Source organism: Stylophora pistillata, chromosome 8 (assembly GCF_964205215.1).
Source record: "Stylophora pistillata chromosome 8, jaStyPist1.2, whole genome shotgun sequence".
In the NCBI taxonomy this organism is placed as follows: Eukaryota; Metazoa; Cnidaria; class Anthozoa; order Scleractinia; family Pocilloporidae; genus Stylophora; species Stylophora pistillata.
The window spans coordinates 11,009,462-11,031,783 of record NC_142526.1 but is presented as its reverse complement, the minus strand read 5'-3'; the positions used below and the strand labels follow the sequence as shown (position 1 = coordinate 11,031,783).

The 22,322-nt window shown below is 40.4% G+C and overlaps 2 protein-coding genes and 1 pseudogene across 3 annotated transcripts in view; 2 read left to right on the top strand and 1 right to left on the bottom strand.

Annotated features, from left to right (window-relative positions):
• Window positions 1–20,433, bottom strand: part of LOC148724958 (dynamin-related protein Dyn2-like) — a 31,336-nt pseudogene extending 10,903 nt beyond the window's left edge. The window contains exons 1-6 of the transcript XR_015991092.1: window positions 20,400–20,433; window positions 19,684–20,055; window positions 11,652–11,866; window positions 10,783–10,980; window positions 10,241–10,376; window positions 9,567–10,029 (exon numbers count right to left, since the gene is read on the bottom strand). The product of XR_015991092.1 is annotated as a dynamin-related protein Dyn2-like (transcript). The remainder of the gene's footprint in view (window positions 1–9,566; window positions 10,030–10,240; window positions 10,377–10,782; window positions 10,981–11,651; window positions 11,867–19,683; window positions 20,056–20,399) is intronic.
• Window positions 2,552–6,341, top strand: LOC111337530 (tetratricopeptide repeat protein 28). The gene is made up of 2 exons (XM_022943862.2): window positions 2,552–4,643; window positions 5,259–6,341. The coding sequence occupies exons 1-2, from the start codon at window positions 2,896–2,898 to the stop codon at window positions 5,314–5,316; spliced, it is 1,806 nt and encodes a 601-aa protein (XP_022799597.2). The 5' UTR covers window positions 2,552–2,895; the 3' UTR covers window positions 5,317–6,341.
• Window positions 13,694–14,791, top strand: LOC148724959 (uncharacterized). Its single transcript, XM_088730237.1, is given in 1 exon segment — window positions 13,694–14,791. A coding segment is annotated over 1 exon segment (1,098 nt).
• Window positions 20,434–22,322: the final 1,889 nt, after the last annotated feature.

Below are 22,322 nucleotides of genomic sequence, written 5' to 3'. Positions count from 1 at the left end.
GGACAAGAACACACATTTATTTGCATTCAGTATTGACACGATAAGTTTTTCTTTCAGTTTCCAACCTCAGGTTTTACTCAAACGACCAGGAAACTGAACGAGGCACGTGTTTGTTTATGAAGGTGAGCCGTCTTTCTCTTATAGTTCTATGGCTTCCGACCATTATTTTCACTTTTCTTGAAAGAAATCACGTTTTTATTCTGTCAGAAAATATAAGAAAAATTTAACAGGTTTCACTGTCTGCCCAAAATCAGCCCATGTGGTGGTCGAAAAATAATACAAAAATTTTCTATGACGGATATCAAATACTCAACTCAATGAATCCAAAAGCGAAGTTTTAAATCCGAGAGGCTTTTAATACAGTTTATCTCAATTGCGCGCAGATGAAACATCAGCAAAAGGCATGGGAGAGAGGGGGGGCACGCAGTGTTAATATGAACCAGTTTGAAATTGTTTATTTATCGTTTTGCCATCAAAAGGAAGGTGGAGAATTTTGGAGATCATATCATTTTTAGGGGGGGAACGGTTAAGGATCAGACAATTAATTGTCTCTGTGAGGGGGGATTAAGAAGGGTTCTGAGGAAGCACAGCACACACCCAAACAAAATTAACCTAAGCACCCCTCCCCCCATAGGTTGGGACTAAAAGTTACATGTTTTCGTAAATGTTTCGTCACAATTTGTCCAGAATCAGTGTTGTTTATGCACAATTCATGATCATTAGCTATGGAAAAACGAAGAGAGAAAAGTAATGTTGCACTCGCACTAACAAGCATTCGTGGAAAGTGAGCACTGTCTAAACTTTTGCAGAGAGATAGCTACCAAGAGTCATCATCTAATTTAGTAATTTAAGTTTTCTGTATTTTAACCTGTTGATTTTTTTTCCATTTCAGGAAAGTATTTGGTAAAACAAAAAGGAGTACGTGATGACTAACACGAGTGAAATCCTACAGAAGATCAGGATAGGTTTAGACGTTGCCACATATCTTCTAAACACTGATCGTGGTATACAAGCCGCTCATTTGTGTTATGAATGTTTAGTCTTACTCAACTATCTAGGCTTTGATATGAACGGCCTGGATGTCACTGAGGTAATATTAAATGCGTACTACGCAATCTCCGGTTACACAAACGCAGTACAATGCACCAACAAACTTATCGCCATGTTCCACAATGCTACAAAATCAATGATTGACCTGGGAGACAAATATCAAAGACGAAGTAGGCTTGCAGAAGCCAAGGAACTTTTTGAAGGCGCACTTGCCATCAATTGGCTACAGAAATCAATTGGCTACAGAATTGGCTACAATTGGCAAAATCAATTGGCTACAGAATTGGAGAATCAGTGACTTGTGGAAGGCTAGGACTTGTGTTTCAATCAATCGGTGAATATCAGAAAGCTAAAGAATATCACGAGAAAGCTCTTGCTATCGCAACAGAAATTGGCAACAGGGAGGGAGAATGGACATGTAATGGGAACCTTGGAGATGTGTTTGAGTCACTCGGTGAATATCAGAGGGCTAAAGCATATTACGAGAAAGCTCTTGCTATCGCAACAGAAATTGGCAACAGGGAGGGAGAAGAGACATGTAATGGGAACCTTGGAACTGTGTTTCAATCACTCGGTGAATATCAAAAGGCTAAAGAATATCACGAGAAAGCTCTTGCTATTGCAACAGAAAGTGGTGACAGGAAAGGAGAAGGGACATGGTATGGGAACCTTGGAAATGTGTTTCAATCACTCGGTGAATATCAGAAGGCTAAAGAATATTACGAGAAAGCTCTTGCTATCCAAACAGACATTGGCGACAGGAAAGGAGAAGGGACATGTAATGGGAACCTTGGAAATGTGCTTGAGTCACTCGGTGAATATCAGAAGGCTAAAGAATATCACGAGAAAGCTCTTGCTATCGCAACAGAAATTGGCAACAGGAAGGAAGAAGAGACACGTAATGGTAACCTTGGAAATGTGTTTGAGTCACTCGGCGAATATCAGAAGGCTAAAGAATATCACGAGAAAGCTCTTGATATCGCAACAGAAATTGGCAACAGGAAAGGAGAAGGGATATGGTATGGGAACCTTGGAAATGTGTTTCAATCAATCGGTGAATATCAGAAGGCTAAAGAATATTACGAGAAAGCTCTTGCTATCGCAACAGAAACTGGCAACAGGAAAGGAGAAGGGATATGGTATGGGAACCTTGGAAATGTGTTTCAATCACTGGATGAATATCAGAAGGCTAAAGAATATTACGAGAAAGCTCTTGCTATTGCAACAGAAACTGGCGATAGAAAAGGAGAAGGGACATGTTATGGGAACCTTGGAAATGTGTTTAAATCAATCGGTGAATATCAGAAGGCTAAAGAATATCTCGAGAAAGCTCTTGCTATCGCAACAGAAATTGGCGACAGGAAAGGAGAAGGGACATGGTATGGGAACCTTGGAACTGTGTTTGACTCACTCGGTGAATATCAGAAGGCTAAAGAATATAACGAGAAAGCTCTTGCTATCGCAACAGAAATTGGCGACAGGAAAGGAGAAGAGACACGTAATGGGAACCTTGGAACTGTGTTTCAATCACTCGGTGAATATCAAAAGGCTAAAGAACATCACGAGAAAGCTCTTGCTATTGCAACAGAAAGTGGTGACAGGAAAGGAGAAGGGACATGGTATGGGAACCTTGGAACTGTGTTTCAATCACTCGGTGAATATCAGAAGGCTAATGAATATTACGAGAAAGCTCTTGCTATCGCAACAGAAATTGGCGACAGGAAAGGGGAAGGACGTCTCTATGTGAATATTGGAGCTGCGTTTCTATCAGTTAGTAAAAATAAGGAGGCTAAGGAACATTTTGACAAAGCACTCGCCATCAGTATAGAAATTGGCGACAGAAGGATGGAAGTGGGCTGCTACGCAAACCTGGCAAGTCTATTAAATTCGTTTCATGACTACCAGAAGGCTAGAGAGTTATTCGGGAAAGGGCTTGCTATCACCATCAATACTGGCGCTAGACGAGAACAAGGTGTGATCTATGTAAACCTTGGGCACGTGTCCCTATCGCTTGGCAATTACTACGAATCGGAAAAATACTTTGAGAAAGCGCACTTGATGAGCAGCGAAATAGGAGACAATATGACTGACTTTTACAGCCTTCTTGGAATCACTCAGTTAAAGAGATCTGAATCAAATCTTGAGGAGGCAATGGTGTATCTTCGTCAAAGTATTGAAATTTATGAAAATTTGCGACATTTTCTCGAAGAAAACGATGAATTTAAGATATGTCTCTTAGAAGAGCACGGTAATTTCCCCTACGAGTTGCTCAGTCGCATGCTGTGTGACACCGGAAGTGTGCGAGACTCTCTTAATGTGGAGGAGCTAAGACGCGCTAGAGGCCTCGCAGAATTAATGGCAGATAAACTCTCAATTGAAAGCCACATCTCAGCTGATTCAACGTCTCGGCCAAGGTTCGAAAGCATTGTGAGTCAAGAGAGCAATTGCGCTGTTTTGTACATTTCATATTGTGAGCGGCATGTTCGTCTGTGGGTTTTAAAAGCAAATGGAGACATTGACTATCGAGTGAGCCCCGTAATGAAAATCGACACACTTATGGCTGCATTCGTTTGCGATGTGGAGGAAATTTTTAAAAAAAGTGCCTCCAGTTTCGGCATTTTACATGACCAGAATTGCGAGGATCGATCTTTGGGTGACGATATCGTCATATCTCCTCAAGAAGAGAGCCGAGCAACCCCACAAGGAGACGAACTCAAACGCCACGAAATGATTCTTCAACTGTGTTATGACCAGCTTATCGCCCCTGTCCGAGATTTACTCACAGAGCCTGAAGTCATCATTGTGCCTGATAAGTGTTCATACCGAGTCCCTTTTGCTGCCTTGAGGGATGAAACAGTGGGAAAATATTTTTCAGAAACCCACAGAATCCGAATCGTCCCTTCTCTGACGACTCTCGGCATCATTCAGGAATGTCCGAGGGACTATCATAGTCAGTCCGGTGCACTGGTAGTGGGTGATCCTTTGGTTTGTGAAGTGTATTATAAAGGACGTACCCTGAAATTGCCACCATTGTCCGGAGCAAGAGGGGAGGCAGAGATGGTTGGTCGACTCCTGGGTGTTCAGCCTTTGTTAGGAGAACACGCAACAAAGCAGGCGGTACTTCACGCACTTCATTCAGTGAGCCTGGTACATCTTGCCGCCCATGGTAATGCCGAGAGAGGGGAGATTGCCCTGTCCCCCAACTGCACCCCTAAATGTATTCCACAAGAAGAAGACTACCTTTTGACAATGTCCGACATTTCAAAGGTGAAGCTGCGAGCTAAACTGGTCGTACTTAGCTGTTGTCACAGCGGGCGTGGGACGTTTAAACAAGAGGGAGTCATTGGAATCGCTCGGGCTTTCCTGGGATCTGGTGCGCGTTCAGTGTTGGTGTCATCGTGGGCCATAGAAGACAAAGCAACAGAACAACTCATGAAACTTTTCTACAAACACCTGGCTGCTGGAGAAAGTGCCAGTGAATCTCTTCACCAGGCCATCAAATGGTTGAGAGGCAACGGCTTCACCGAACCTGCCCAATGGGCTCCGTTTGTGCTGATGGGAGACAACGTGACATTTGACTTGAAAAAAATAAGGTAAGCTTGTTTTTGAGTAATTTTGTGTAATCGACATAACCCATTTAAGCTTGTGAAAATAAACAGGAGCCTACCTTTTTCTTTAATTAGAAAAACGTCTGCAACTATGAGGTTTTATTTCATGATGGCACATGTTGACGGTTTTTTTAACCCTTTAACTCCTAGAAGTGATTAACATCTAACTTCTCCCTATAATATCCATACATTATCCAGCAAACAAGTAATTACATATCAGGTACAAGTTGTTCATGATCTAACACCAAATTCCCATCACAAATTTACAAGAAAAAGGTGTAGCAACTAGAAGGGAGAGTTAAAAATCAGATCTTGGTAGTTAAAGTGTTAGCAAAAACTGGTTAAGATTCAGTGTAGTTTCTTAAGTGTGCAAGATGTTTACAATTATGCCATTGGTGTAAAGATTGACAGGACAATGACCACAATCTGAGCGAAAATATAATAAATAAATAATGAATAAATTAATCGATAAATCAGTGAATACGGTGAGGAAGCTAACTTTTATGTCTATAACAAGTCTAATGACAACGACTGGGAGATTATGTAAACGTAAAAAAAGAAGTATTACACATCATTTTTAACTCAAAAGTTTTGTTTTAGGCAAAAAGAACTGACGAAGGACGAAAGTGACGGGTACAAGAAACAGAGTAGCGACTGATCCTTGACTCTTCCTCCCCTCTTGTTTACTGGAAGGAAAACTGGTATTTTTTTACACAAAAACTTTTTACTTTTCACAGCTCTTGTGGGTGCTCTTTTTTACACGGCCCAGCCGTCCAGCAAGCGATGTCATTCGCCCAAAAGTTGTATTATTTTTGCCGAGGAGGAACAAAAATGAACAGATAATTAAAAAATCAAAAAATAGAAAATGTTGAGTAAAGTTTCCACGATGCGAAAATTATGGCACTGTTCTTTAAATCTGAGATTACAAAAACTCATTAACCTTTTTATTTTTTCAGGATATGATTATAAATTTTACCTTCTAGTTGCCATAATTTTCTCTTTAAATTGATAAGGAGAATCAGCTCGGTAGAACGTAAGAAAAAAAAAGAAAGTCACAGATAGGTTGTGTCAGTTCTGAATTGCCATTAGATACATAATGTGTTGAAAAAAAAAAAAAAAAAAAGAAAGTCTTTTTATAGGATTACACAATTACTGGTGAACCAGTAGTTTCCATTGTGGCCCTTGCAAACAAATGAAACAAATGGTCTAAATTGAACATAACATCACTAAGAACATCATTAAGAACCCCAACCGGCCGGAGGCAAACCAGTTGGCTATTTACAAGCGTGGCCAAGGATCTGAACTCGGGGCTACCGAGAAACAGATCCAGTGGTCAGGGTGGGACTCGAACCCGGGAGCGGCGGATTACAAGTCCGACACTCTAACCACTCGGCCACACTGCCTCCTCCTAAGTGTGGCCTCCTCCTCCTGTTGATACTTTTTTATGAAGAGTTCTTATGTAAATCACTTCAAGGAGTGAACGGGCGAAGGGCGCAGGCGAAGATATCTGGGCCGGAATGTTCAAAGCTGGTTTAAGATAACCCTGGGTTAGCGTGATATTTGATTTCAGATCTGAAAGCTTTAAAAGAAAGTTCAGTTTAACTGTTTTTGTCTACAATTTGATGATTGGATGCTCTAAAAAGAATAGGGAAAATTATCACCGAAAGGTTCTTGAATGATGAAATAGGGAAACCTGCATTAAAATTTAACCCTGGGTTAGTGCTGATCGGCCTTCGAACAACTGGACCCTGTTAATTTCTGGAACCTAAACTGTAAATAATAACGATAATAATGGTTTTGGCGATAGAGTGCTTTTGAATTGAGTGTTGTAAAACTGAAAGAAAGGAATCAAAACGGCTAGTTAGGAGAAAGGAAAATACCTTTGAGAGAACTCAAATTAAAAACCGACCAATCATCCCAAAACGCGGGAAAAAGCGGACGACCAAGTCGTAATTGCTTTTAGTTTAGCGCCTGATTAGGTGAGAGATTGGTGAGAGTTTTATCGACCAATCACAAAGCGAAGTAAGGCAAAAGCAGAGAGCCAGCTAGGATTACTTTCGACACTCAACTGAACATTGCTCTATCACATTATCATTATCCTTAAAATTTATTTCTCAGCTTTGAGACTCGCTGGAAGAGAGTCCTAAGCTGATGTTGTTGTTGTCTATGTCTTTTCTTCTGCTATGAGGTCTTACAACCAAAACGTTATTACTTTTTTTTGTTCTTGGAGTTTATTATACTACATCTAGACGATGGCTGTGATGGAAACCGGATTTCTAGGTTAAAAAGACTCCGTCGAGGTGATTATTTTGGCTTCCAATCGTGTGACCTGAATTAGGAATCAATTTTCTCGAATTTGCAAAAATGTTAGCCACACTTTGAAGGCATAAGTTCATATATTGAACCTCAACTTAACAAGTTGTAATAATAGTTATGATAATAATGATAACAATCTTAAAAGCGATGGAGTGTCGTAAAACGAAAACTGAAGTAGTCACAAGAAAATACCTTTAAGAGACTTCAAAGCAAAACCGACCAAACTGCTTAAACTGCTGGAAAACGCGGGCGACCAAATCATGAATGTGTTTTACTTTTGTATCTGATTGGTTAAGAGATTGGTGCGAGTTTTATGAGCCAATCAGAGAGCGGGAGTAAAGCAAAACAAAGCAATTCCGGATTTACTTTCGATACTCCAATGAAAATTGCTCCGATAGTGATCATAAATGTAACAAATAAAAACGAAAAAAGGCAATAGATTTGATTTTAAGCCTCACAGATTAAACAGAGCCGAAATAGTTTATCCAATAAATGATCATGATGAAAAGTAAAGAACCCAGAAGGGCGAATCTCTGGAAGATTTTAGGAGAAATTTAGGTATCAAGTGTAGCTTGACGTTTTCATTGAAGATCGTTGTAAGGGTCTCAAATTCTACGCCATTTCTTTCAATGCAATCGGTGGAGGAATTCTCTTAACTCTCTCACAGAACCAAAACCTCGCTCTGAAGTCATCACTGCACGAGACAAACGCTGCTCCTGTCGGGGAGTGGGTGCTACAGAGAATGTGGTTGTTGTGTGGCCCGTGTCTCTTCCTCTGATATAAGGTCTTACAACCAAAAATTTGGTTGTATTTTTGTCTCTTGGAATTCATTTTACGACAGTTATTAATGATGTCTAAACAATACTGTGATGGAAACCGGATTTCTAAGTTATAAACACACTTCGTAGAGATGATTTTGACTTTTACTATGAATCTTGAACTGTCAATCAGTTTTTTCAATTTTGTCAAAATGTTACCCACACTTTGAAAACATAGGTTTATTTCTTGAACCTCTACTTAAATAGTTGAAATATGAGTAATGATAATAGTAATAATAATAATAATAATATTAACAATAATTGCAAAAGCAATGGCAAGAGTGTCATAAAACCAAAACCGAAGTTTTCGAACTGTAAAAAGACGAATCTTGGCCACAGATCACAGATAAAGATATTGGTTTCTTACGTTTAGACTGCGAGCAGCCCCCACTTTAGGCGAAGCCTGTTGCGCGAGTGAAAAAAGCTTTACATCTCCCACTGCGTGCTAAAATTAATTGTTTTTTTCGCTGAGTTTTTTTTTTTACTCGCATGACGGACTTTACTGAAAAGTTGGGACCACTGGTAGACTACTCACTTTGAGAAATAGAGGTTTCCCAAGCTTTTTTATATCATTTTCCTAATAAGTAGGAGCTCCTGTGATCAAATGTTTCGTCAAGATTTTAGAAAAGTTTAATGTAAGCTAAAAGTATATTTTTTCAATGTCTCCGGTTTCTGGATCTAAAAAATAACTTTGAAATAAATTTTTTGCCCTAACTACTTTGTTATTCGCGTACGGCCTGCTTAAACTGGGATTGTTCAGTGAATTTCCATTGTTCTTGCCCCGGCTTATGAAAGTGAAATTTCAGCCAACTCCTCCTCCTGTTCTTATCCGTTACACCTCTACATTAATATCTATATTCTCCACACTGATCTCTGTACATTTCCTATGACAACCACAAGGAGAATTTGTTTGACCATCAGGAGTTTCTTACAGTAGATTGGCGATCATTTCCATGATTCTCATAACCTTTACATTTGATTCGAGGGTGATATTGTAAGGAACCCAATTTCTATGATACCCGCCTCATTAGCAGTTAGTAAGTAGTCAATTTTCTATAGTCCTCCCTTTATCCTTTATTGGCGACGACTGATCCCCCCGCCGCCCCCTTTCTGTTTCCCCTGAAAACCATATGATCCCCTAAAAATCCCTCCCGCCCTCCCTTCCCCCTCAGATGATAAAAAATGACTGGACCCTTAGTAGTTGACCTGACAGGTGACAATATTTTCCTAACTGTCTCCACCCTCAAAAAATATGACTAACTTAGCTAATTGCATGGTTGCATGGGGGGTTCCAGATTACTATGTATGTCGCTCTCCTACCATCGTTGGCTTCTATGTTGAGGTTAGAGACAAAACTAAATTATTCAACCATCTATCCTCTCATATTTGACCCATCATTTCACTCTTCGCACTATGAACACGATGTCGTGTTTAGACAACAATAACTGACCCAAGCTTGCGGTTTCTCATCGAGGTGAATACACGTGTATACCAAGTAGTCATTTATCCCACGATGCAGTTACATTTGATATCGATCGCGATGTTTTGACTGCATACTGCTAGTCCACATCAGGCGATACAGCCGACTGTCCCTCTTGACATTGTTAGTGTGAAGTTATTATGTGGATCGCTTTATAAGATCCCTTTTTAAGATATGTCAGACAATTTTACATGCACTTCAGATACAGTTGTATTCACCTCCATGACTGGCCGCAGACGTTTTTCCCATGACTAAATCCGTCAGCGAAAATATCTGCAAATGTCACATTCAAACCTTAGGCGTGTGCGATTGCATATTAAGGCCCTCAATCTCCTGTATCAACTTATCAGGGTACAGTTTTACCGCGAGAACCTTCATTCCCTCCATGGTCCTTGACGTCATACATGGATGAGTAGCATTATTTTTCAATTTGGCGGATTCCCAATGGTGTATCTCTGCGGGAGTAGGGACTGCGGCAAAAACTATATAGACGTTTTTTTTTTCTGCATCTGCAGGAACTGTCCAATGAACTTCGTAGTTTCATCGCGCTTCTTGTCAAAAATGTCGCTCACAACCTTTAATTCGACTGGTTGTTTGAGCTTGGGGAATTTGGCCAAACTATGATCGATGGCCTTTTGGATGATGAATTGTAAGGATTGTTCGACATCCTGCACAAGCTTTTCTGATATTGGTAGTAACTGATCGACTGGACTCGGAACTGTCTCACCCACGACCGTTTTCCCAACTGCTTTACAAACTACCAAAAAAGCGGTCAGGAAATTTTCAGAATTTGAATAGGACAGTTAATTCTTAATAAGATCGACTTCAGGGAAGCATCAAAATAAATCAAATGCTATGTATAACAAAGACTGTTTTCAGGAAGAAAAAAATACAAACAAACAAAACAAAACAAGTTTTTTCTCTTAGTTTGTCGTGAAGTCGTGAAAGATTACACAAAAATGTTTTACCAGAACATTCTTCGTACAGAAGCCTCTGAGGCAACTGACTGTTTTCACTGCTATCTCCAAGAGGAGCTGCTACACCCTCCAATTTCATCTGCTTCTTACGAATCTCATCGTCACTTCGCATTGCCAGAGGATCCACCTGGAAAACAAATACATGTCTCAGTTCAATCTCAACTGTTTTCTGGACGCTGCTTCATTTGGGGGAAAAAGGAAAAGATATCTTTTAACTCCCACACCTTATTTTTCGTCTGAATTACAATTTGGTGTAAGTTTGTTACCTGTTATCTTATCTAAAGTTCAAAACGCCAATCATGTAAAACATTTTATAAATACTATTTGTGAAAAAGATATTCACGAATCATTCATTATAATAGTCATGGGACAACTTTCACCCACTTCAAGCTGGCTCGGGTCTGTATATCAATCAATCACAGAAGACATAGAATGTAATAACAAAATCAGTCACACTTTTAGGCTGCGCCCGTCATCTGTGATCTATTACTGAACAGTCACGGTATTTATTTTTTGGGTATATCTTGTCTTACCTTGAAAACATCTTCATGAAATGAATCGAACAACTTCCTCACGCTTTCGCCACCTGTAATTTCATCAGAAATGTTGTTGAATAGAAACGATTCAAATGTTGTTATTAGATTTTGTTTCAGTTTCATGGTGACTTCGCCCTTTCTGTCACTCATGTCTGGTACTTCACTGTCCTCTAGTTCTTTAAGTATTTTATCCACCTGTATGGATGGAAAAGTAATTGTCAGTAAATTCTAATATAAAACATGAGGCTACTCAAATGGCGTCATAGTTCATGTTACCTACTTTAGAATGAAAACGGTATTTCATGTTATAAATCATGACTTGCTATGTGACAATATCAACAGCGTGACACAGCTCACGATACCCCGGATGTATTAGAAATATTCAGTTCACATTGTGCAATATCTAAGTTCTCTTTGATTAAAACTCCACTTTGAAGCCACCATACTGTTTAAATCTTGTTACATGCTATGTAATTCAATTGGCCTTCGCAATTGTTCAAAAGAACCCCAGTTTTTTAGGACCTCTATGTAAACCACTATTGTGATGGAGCTTCCTAATAAAAGATTATTATTATGTTTCAGTCTATCAAGTAAGCAGACTGAGATGCAAAAAAAACAATTTTTGTGCTTCCAGAAGACTATAGGGACAAGACTGTCCATGAAGGCGGACGAGTTTAAACATGACAACCAATAAAAGGGAAAACCGGCGCTTTTCTGTTGATCAAGTATCTTAAAACCGATGAACAACACAGTTAATTAAACAAAATATCATTTCAGGGGGAGCCAGCGAGAAGGCAGCACGAGATTTTAGGCATGATCCACTGAAATCATCGAAACATTTCATTTGTTGCGGAACACATTCTTACCTCTTGTTTTAGCGTCTTCATTTGTGTTACCAGATTAGGAATCTCTGTGATCATCTTCTCCGCCAGTAAAGAGATCATAGTGTCCATGAGTCGATCAATTCCACAGACATGTTGAATGTCCATGTACTGAGGATGCCGTGCAAACCATTCCTTCTCTTTGACTTGCGTCGTTTCAGCGTCCCAGTCCCTCTCAGCTGGATCTGTGCCATCTTTCCCTGTATGTTATATTCAGCAGAAAAGTAGGCTATGGTTGGCATAATCCGCCTACGTCATTTTCAAATCGCATTACACCTAAGTCCCAGAACTTCACTGATACAGGAAAAGCATCACCTGAAACGAATTCCCTTTCCACACTTTCTTTAGAGAGTCTGAATGAGGTTAACTGACAACTGACAAATGGCCAGAATTTTAACTGACAACTGACAAATCGCTGAAAATGTAACTGACAACTGACATTTGTAGTGGGCTTTTACTGATAGCTTACAAAAGACCGGATCGCCCTAAATATCCTAAAAACTGGATATAAAATAACGACATATCAGTAGGAGTACGCCAGAGTGTCATATTTCGTTAATAATCACCGCATGGACCATCCATATCATGTTGATGATGTCACATATCGGGTCTATGATCTTTGATACCTAATTCGATCGTCACCGTTCGCGAGGGCCATCAGTGCTGGTATGTTAAAAGCTATTGTAAGCTGTTATCGAATTGATTCGGAAACGCCATTTGAGCGTCACAGAAGCCGCATTCCCATCAATGATGTAAACACCGTACTAGTGCTGAAAAAGCACCTTATTTCGTTCCCTGGTCTAACAGAATTCAGTGTCCAGTAAATATGGCCAAGGAGATTTTGATGTTGAACTTTCAACCCACATGGCTCGAATTTTCTCAGGCTTAGAAGTTGAACTCAGTACTTCTAAAGAACAACTCGGGGTCTTAAGCTTGTAAAGAAATCAAAAGACTTTGAATTTGAAGACAGGCTAGGATAGGGTTCATTGACTCAGGAGACTCTGTCCTTCTGAGAAAAGCGTTAAAACCTTGATGGGCTCTAGTCAGAATGCAGCAAGTGATGGAACGGATGAAACGGGTTCTTATACGCAAGTTCGTGGCATCTGTTCTACGGAGAAGACTTTATTCGTATCGAATGTTGCTACAGGTTGCTATAAACTAGTATCGGGACTCACTGGTACTGTGTCGTTCTTACAGTCCTTGGAAGTCTCTAGAACAGTTTTGGTCTCAGAACCCAAAGCATAGAGAAAGCACACATGGCTCCTCAAGATACCGCAGACAAAGTACTGTATGTAAATGACAACATCGCAAAGACCGTTTCTGAGGTGAAACAACGGATACTAGCATAAAGGAAACCACAGCAACCAATGACCTTAAATAAACTTTGTCTAATAAAACTCGAGTCTAACTAGAACTTCTCGAAGGAATGCGCCGCCTGCATAACATTTCAATTAGCAACGATAATCTCCAAGACATTGAATTGTGCACATTACTCACAACAGCTGTGGAGAATCTCCACGCAGTTTCCCATTTTAAGCATGAGACTTTCACCGCATTGTTCTCAAGACTTTTGGATAATTACCAAGGATTCGCTGAAGAGAGTAACAAAATGAGCAGCTAAGTATTTTACTCATGAAAAATCCCACTATCCTGTCCCTCAGACCAGCACGGAGTTTGCAAATGTCAATTCTATTAGTCATCACCGCAGAGATTCCACGAGATCACTACGCATGCGCATAACTAGTCATTCTGCCACGCTTACGCTCCGCCATTACATGTGCGACTGGTCAAGGGAATAGAAATCAAAGAATATCTTCACCATCCTATCTCCTTTACAGACAATATATGAACCTCTACGTAAGGCGCTGCCTTACAAGGATAATTTGGTTGTTTTGCGAGGCAAAACCGTATTTAAAGCGTTTTATCGCTGTCTATCAAGATGAACTCAGAGGGATCAACGCTGAGCGCGTTTGACATAATTGTAAAGGAAAATTGCCCCACGGCGCCGCCAGGGAAACAAGGGAGTGATGCTCCAACAGAGAGAAAAACAACCAGCCTTAAAGGTCTCTAAGGTCAAAAAGGCTTCAAAGTCAGCAGAGACCATAACATCAAACACGACGATCAACGAGGAATCATCCAAAACGTCAAAAGGATTTGACGAACTCAGCCACAAAATTGACCAACTCACGGCGATTGTAGGTAATTTCGCTCCCGGTATTGCCGAACTAAAGGCGGCTTATGATGCCGGCTTAAATGAGGACTCGCCTGACGATAGCGAGGACGATAATGGAGTCGTGGGGGAACCCCCGGCAAAAAAGAGTAAGTCAAGCTCAGACAATGAAAAACCCGTCGCGGACGGTTTAGTTGATGTAGTTGTTCAGGAAGTCACTGAAGATGAACAAACTGGCAAAGCATTAAACGAGAAAATTGCACAAGTTCTTAATAATATCTTAGCTTCAGGACTGAGCGAGCACGTGTTGACAAAACGCAAAGAGGATATAAAACGGCCCGAAAATTGCAAACTGCTGCAGGTCACAAAGGTCAACACTGAAATATGGGATATTGCCCAGAAAACCACACGTAGTATGGATGCCAGAATCCAGAAAAAGCAAGAAACCCTGAATAAGGGTCTAACTCCACTTGCCTACCTAACAGGGAAGGTAGGTGAGACAGTGGAAAACCAGGCTCCACTGCCAGCCCCAGAAGAAATCTGGGAAAGCCGTACAAGGTCTGTGCTGCTGATTGCCGCTGCCAATCATGACCTCATTATGTGTCGTCGAGATATTTTCAAGGTTGATTTGGATACAAACTACAAAACTATATGCAGTAGCAAAGAACCTATCGGTTCAGAATTGTTTGGCGACGATTTGACAGAGCGACTGAAAACTGTCAAATAGAGCAAAAAGGCAGCTTAACAACTCACAAAGCAAAAGCATGGAGAGTCTTCTTCTAAAAGCATAAGTAATTCCAGGCCTAGGAGGAATATTTTATCGCATCGCAGGGGGCGTGCCAATCAAGGACGCTCCCACAGAAGGGGACAATACAGCTACCCCCACAAATACTATCAAAAAGAAGTCAAAAGCTATCAGTCGACAAAGGCGACCAAACCACAGAAACAAAAATAGATGCATCAAATGTGTGTATGACAGGGATTGAGCGAAATGGTGTGCCTCATTCCTCTGAAAATTTCACTGCAGCAGGGGATCCAGCCACCAAAGTGGTAGGTCGAATCCAAAATTTTTTCCAAAAATGGAGAGAGCTCACTCAGGACTCCTCCATATTATCTGCTGTCTCTGGATACAAAATAGAATTTTTAGTACAACCTGTGCAGTTTTCTGTACCGGGGCCAATCAGATTTTCAGCTGAGGAAAGCTCGAATATCGCTTTACAGCTTACTCGGTTCCTTGACAAGGGAATTATAAAAGAAAGTCATCATGAACATGGACAGGTTATCTCAAATATATTTTTAAGGCCAAAGAAAGATGGTACATACCGTATGATTTTAAACCTCAAAGAATTAAACAAAGTTGTGGTTTTTCACCATTTTAAGATGGATTCAATTTACACCTGCGCCCAATAAATGAGACCAGGGTGCTACATGGCCTCAAAAGACCTACGAGATGCATACTTCTCTATACCAGTCCATAGGGAACACCAAAAATATTTAAAATTCTATTGGAACAACACATTATACCAATTTACCTGTTTGGCCCAGGGCCTTTCGTCTGCCCCACGCCTTTTTACAAAAATTATGAAACCAGTTTTTGCTGCACTCAGGAGAATGGGGCACATCTCGAGTGGATACCTTGATGATTCATTTCTGGTTGGATACACATTTCATGAATGGCAACGTAATGTAAATGACACCCTTACCCTGCTTGAAGATTTGGGTTTTTTGTCACATAAAGAAAAATCTGTGACATCACCTACCCAAACAACTCACCACCTGGGTTTCATACTTAAATCCAAAGACATGACTATATTCATTACAGATGAGAAATATCAAAAACTCAAAGGGGTAGCTCATGGGGTATTGGAACAAGCCATGCCCACCATAAGGGAGGTTGCACAGCTTATTGGCATGATGGTCTCCTCCCTGCCAAGAGATGATTATGGTGAATTGTACTTCCGCCAGATAGAAATAGAAAAGGCTGCTGCCTTGAAATCTACTCATGGTGATTTTGACTCGCCCAAGCAACTCTCCAGGAGAGCAAAATCTGATATTTTGTGGTGGATATCTAATGCCTTGATATCAAAAAGGAAAATTGATAAGGGAAAAATCTCACAACCCCTACATACCGATACATCTACCCAAGGTTGGGGTGCAGGCCTGGATGGCAATACTACTGGGGGAAGGTGGTCAGCCTCAGAATCCCACTATCACATAAACTACCTTGAACTCAAGGCGGTCTACCTTTGGCTTCAAGCTCTATGTAAAAATCTAAACCAGACTCACATCAAAGTGTTGACCGACAACATGGCTGCTGTTGCTTATATCCGTAACATGGGGGGCTCCATTCCCTGCCATGCAATCAAATGGCAAGGGAAATATGGGAGTGGTGTATCCCACGGGGGATCTGGATCACTGTGAGTCACATCCCGGGGAAGGACAACATTGTAGCCGACAGGGCGTCCAGGATTTTAGATGACTCAACTGAATGGAAACTAGATTCAAATATTTTCAGAGAAGTCACAAGAATTCTGGGACAGCCAAACATTGACACGTTTGCCTCCAGACTGAATTGTCAGATTACCCCCTACGTTTTATGGTTCTCAGACCCAAATGCACTTGGTGCTGATGCATTTACAATTGAGTGGAGTAATTATTTTGTAAATGCTTTTCCTCCTTTTAGTGTCTTGCCACACACACTGCAGAAGATCGAGAGGGAAAAGTCACTTGCAATCTTAATTGCCTCAAATTGGCCATCCCAACCCTGGTATCCCAAGCTCCTGCGTCTGTTGATCAAGAGACCCATTCTACTGCCTCCACAGAAGGCCAATGTCCACTTGCCCTTCAAGAGGGACAAACCTCATCCTCTTGGGGTGAAACTCAAACTGATGGCCTGTCTTTTGTCAGGAGATCCCTTGTAAACAAAGGCTTTTCAGCAGCAGTACAGGCAACGATCTGTAACTCCTGGAGGTCAAATACACAGAAACAATACAACACATACTTGGCAAAATGGGAACTGTTTACAGGTAAACGGGGTGTGGATCCCCTTTCTCCACCTGTAGCCATAGTCTTAGACTTTTTACAGGAACTTTATGACAGCGGCCTAGGATACAGCTGCATCAATACTGCAAGGAGTGCATTGTCTACTTTCCTAATTCTGGAAAACAATGTTACTATGGAGCACACCCTCTTGTTCAGCGTTTCATTAGAGGGGTTTTCCAGGCTCGACCTGCACTGCCAAGGTATACGTCCATGTGGGACACTTCAATTGTTCTTTGATATCTCCAAACACTTCATCCACTAACGGATCTTAGTTTGAAAAACCTTACATACAAATTGATCATGATGTGTTCACTCGTAACAGGTCAACGCTGTCAGACAATCCATGTAATGAGCCGTAAAAGTATGCATATGGATGAGGACAAATCTTATTTATCTTACATTGACCAACTCGTTAAACAGTCTGCACCAGGTAGGGAACAGCCCGTACTCACCATACCCAGATTCACCTCAGATGAGAAATTGTGTGTGGCCGCAACGCTTGAGGAATACCTGAGTAGGATACAAGACCTACGGGATGGGGAAAATCAGTTGTTTATCAGTGTTATACGGCCATATAAGAAAGTGTCAAAAGAGACCATATCCAGATGGATTAAAGAAGTTATGGCACTCTCAGGCGTAGACACTACAATGTTTACACCACATAGCACACGAGCAGCTTCTACCAGCAAAGTGTTCAACAAGGTCCCCTTACAAAAAATAATGAAATCTGCTAGCTGGAAGAGTGACTGTGTATTCAACAAGTTTTATAACAAACCAATTGCAAGGTCAAGTGAAAATAGTTAAGGACATGTTCTTCTGTCTGCAGTGTGAACACTTGTATATTTTTTACTGTCAGCACCAATTATTATGTTGTTGTCCTCTAATCCATATAGCGACTAGATTCACTCATTTACAACTGGAGAGCTATCTTGTAGAATGTTAACATTTGTTCTGTTATGCAGTTACTTTGTTACGAGTCAGAGTTGGGACGCTAGTTATCTTTATGGGGGATGCATGTTTATCTTATCCCCACCCCCACATTATGCAATCAGTTTTGGATGCTATGTTAGTGTTATACTCAACTTAATTCAGTGTTTGATTAAAGCAAAATTGATATTCTCAAGGGATGTCTCCCTTGTAGAATTGTGGATAATCAGAGTGACCACATGACTTTAAAGTCTCGTGGAATCTCTGCGGTGATGACTGATAGAATTATAAAATTAAACGAGACTTACCTGGAAGTTGAAGTTTGATTGGGATTCTATCAGTCATCACAGAGCAGAGATTACACGCCCGCCCTTCATAGTACCTGACTTCTCCCTGCACCGTGGAGTGCACCTTTGTCATTGTTGCATATAGATCCTCATGTGGCCACTCATAGTACCCTTTTAAAAATGACTAGTTATCTAGTTATGCGCATGCGTAGTGATCTCGTGTAATCTCTGCTCTGTGATGACTGATAGAATCCCAATCAAACTTCAACTTCCAGGTAAGTCTCGTTTAATTTTATAATTTTATGCGACCTCTGCCTTCAGAAGAAATCAACCCCGAGACTGAAAGTGTTATGAAAGAATTTGCGGAGAAGTAACGTCCCTCGAGGCAAAGGACAGTTCGGGTGGAAATTAAGAAGGACAAGGGAGGGGCTTTACCACCGGCCGTCTACACGAAGCAACAAGATTCCACCAAAGTGGACTTGTTAGCTGGGTTAAGGGACGATTTTCAGCCAGTAGGGCTCAGCAGCGACAAAGGAGCCGACTGTATCGTTGAAGTAGAAGTTGCTGAGGTGCAAACATATGCAGACGAATATGACACGGACTCAGAAGACGACCAATTCGCGCCCATTTTCGCTTGGATTTCTAAGATAAGCTTACTGCAGATATCTCTAATAACCTAATTGGAAAGTAGATAAAGGAACATTCCTTTCCGCCGGATCATTTCATCGGAGTCAATCACAATCGACGTTTTATAAAACAAAACATAAAAACATAATATTGTGCTTGAGGACTCTTCACAAGTTTGTTATCCCTCTGAAGATCTTCTTTCTAACATTTTGACCGGCTAAGAGGTTGAAAAGAAATGTTTCAATTTTTGTGCACGGGCGTGCAGAAGTTTGTGTGCAGAAGAGTGATAATCTAAATTAAACACCCTTAAAACAAAGACTGAAAGTCACTTGGGATATCTTGGAATTACTTTATTCCAGAATTGAGAAAAAGGAGCTCTTACTTTGTCAATTTTCGACTTAATTTTTTAATTTATGCTATATGTGCCTTTTTGGCCAAAAATAGGGTCGGAAAGTAATAATTAACTTATTACTTTCCGACCAAGTTAATTATTGACAGTCATTTAACTGACAACTGAAAAATGGCCTAAAATCCAACCGAGAACTGACAAATGGCCGAAATTTTAACTGACAACTGACATTTGTACCCCCACCCCCCCCCCCCATCCAGACCCTCTCTTTAGGCGTGGATAGAAATCAGTTAATTCCTTTGCTTTATCTTATTCCGCCCTTGGATTGTTTAAAAATAAATCTCGTTCTACACCCTCGATTAATTAGATGCAAAAATATACTAACAGTGACCTGGTCTCTCGTAGTTTCCGAGGTTTCACACTTGTTTGCTCTGAGTTCTCCATTACTCACCCCCTGACATTGTCTCTTTCTCTCGTTGAGCGATGTGATTACTTTGGTTTTGGTTCAGCGACCCGCAGTAGAAGAATCGGCTCTGACCAACACATTAGAAGTCAATAATTACTGGTATATGCAATTTTACCAAAACATATCAAAGTTTAACAAACATATAATACCTCGCAGTACAATAAATCGGTTATTATCCAGTGTGAAGCTAGACCCATTCATGGCCACTCTTTTCCCCAAGTCGTTCGATTCCCTCAGCTTGTCAGGCTAGGTAAGCGCACAGATTGTACGGCTCCTAAAATCAGGGGCCTTTTGCATTACAAGATTTATTGCACTGTCACCTGTGGGGTCTCCTACTTCAGACACTATCACGATGATGCTGTTAGTGTTCTTCTCGATGTATTCCAGTATTAAATCTTGAGTCACTTGGCTCATGCGTGGATCGTCATTTGCGAAATGAGCGCCGGGAAGGTCGACCAAAGTAAGAGTAGTGAATTCGGGGCCCGGGAAGAGGAAAGAGTACGAAAATGAAATTAATTGAACTACGAAGGATGTAATTCATTCCTCACCTTAAGATGAACTTAAACTTTTGATTGAGCTCTACCTTAAATTAACTCTTGCACTCTTGTTTAAGATTATAATGGCTCTGCACCTGCTTACCTAGCAAATAAGACCTGCAAGAGGTCAGACTCACATAGTTATTGCACAAGAGACAAAATATCAGTTATCACCACCTTCCTGTAGAACACTTGCCGCGAAGCGTTCCTCTTATTTTTGTGCAATCAATATTTGGAAATCCCTTTGTTTAAATACTAGAAATAGTGAACATCTCAGCAGTTTTAAGAAGAATGCAAGGAACGAACCATTTGTAACTATATATTTGTACCTAAGCTTAGATTTTGTGCAGTCTCTACATACATACACATACATACATCCTTTCTTTGGCAAAGCAGGTTGAGTAGATGGCAGCTATTGCTGATGTGGACCTGCTACCTACTTTACACTGTAATATGTTTACATCCAAAAATACATCCTAATATTAACGACTGTAAATACTAGTAATACATAAATAAATAGATAAGCATGAAATAACTGTATAAATAAATATATAAATAGTAATGAGATTATGTAATTTAGACAATGCAAATGAAAGGTAAAAGGAAGACCAATCAAAATGACAAATAATAAACTGAACGTGAATAATATATAAATTCATCAATATTATTATTGGTTGCAGTAGAGGTTGTGCCAAAAGTAATTTGGGCAATGCACTTTGAGAATTTCTTAATGTTAGCCTTGAATGAAGAGTAACTAGGCTTGGACTTTAACTGGCTAGGTAAGCAATTCCAAACAATACTAGAACGATGAGTGAAGGAATCATGTAAGGCTTTCGATTTAGAGCTCACAAGTTCCAATCTTGCATTGTCTCCTAAATTATATGGAGTTCTGTGCTTGGTAAATAAATTATAAATGTCATTAGGAGCTAAGTTGTTGAAAGCCTGGTAGGCAATACAGGCAAGTCTTCTCTTATACATAAAATGATGAGATGACCATTTTGCCAGGCTGAGTACTTCATATTTTGGGGTAGATATACTATTGTTGTGAATCAGTCTGGCAGCACGGATGTGCGAGTCCTCGAGGTCAGCCAGCAAGCTGGAAGATCCCCACAGGGATATACAATAGGTCACACTTTGCAAAATTTAAACCATTTCTTGATGTTATAGAAAAGAGTTTGGGGAACAAAAAATATCATGCGATCCGTTGAACGGCTGTCACGCAAGAGGTTATGTATTTGGTACATTCCTGGCCAAGTTGAAAGATTGGCCTTGACCTCTTGCGTGACAGTTGTTCAACGGATCGCATTACATTTGTTGTCATTTTTTAGCCCAAACTCTTTTAAAGCTGGACGCGCCGCCTATGGCGGGCCAAGAAAGAAACTTAGAGGACTTAGACTACAAGGATAAAGCTTTAAGATGATGTATATTTTGGTCTGTAAATATATCATACAAGACCTTTCAAAGGCCTTTGAATGGGTCGTGACAGACGTTTAGTAGTTCGCATCGCATTTTTGGCAAAATACCCCAAACTCTTGTAAACCTGGACGCGCCGCTTATGGGGAGCCAGAATAGAGAATTGGAGGAATTAAAATACAAGGATAAAGCTTTAAGTTGATGTACATTACGATTTGTAAGTATCTATGGCAAACCTGTTCATAGGCCACTGAAGTTTACCTTTATTTTACCTCTGCGAAAGAGACGCGAAGTACTTTTTTTTAACGGGTCACTGTTCAGACTTAAATGTAACAAAATAACAAGAATTAACATTTTCCAAGAGATTAACGGACCATCTGCTAGCATACAAAATTTAAAGGCGGGATTGCATCGCGTTGAAGCGTACGAAGTTGCCGAAGTTGCATAATTTTTCATTGCTTTACGGGGGGGACAACGGTCGTTTAGGCGTATTTCGAACTTTTCGATTTTCCGGAGAACAAAAAGCACGATAGAATTTTTTGATATAATATTCGAAAAAGGTTCATTAAAAGGGTCCTGTAGAAAAAATAAAACGAATTACGAAATTTTGCAACTGTCGGCGGATTCTCGATATTTATGGTCAGTGGCCCTCGAGAGGGCCGAAACTAACAGTGGAAGGATAATTATTTAATCAAATCAACCCTCTCATAAAGAAAAGGCCTATTGCTTGCGTAAAACTGCGGTTTGGGTCTGACCTCACGTGAATAACAGGCCCCTTGTTTTTAAATTAATCAAACTTCAGAATGTTCAACACAACGTTACACGATTTTCTGGCTGTG

Bases quoted from the DNA above. Each gene is read 5' to 3' on its own strand.
- LOC111337530 (XM_022943862.2), top strand. From the start codon at position 2,896: ATGGAAGTGGGCTGCTACGCAAACCTGGCAAGTCTATTAAATTCGTTT. The intron at 4,644-5,258 runs GTAAGCTTGTTT...GTTTTGTTTTAG, and splicing joins TTTGACTTGAAAAAAATAAG to GCAAAAAGAACTGACGAAGG.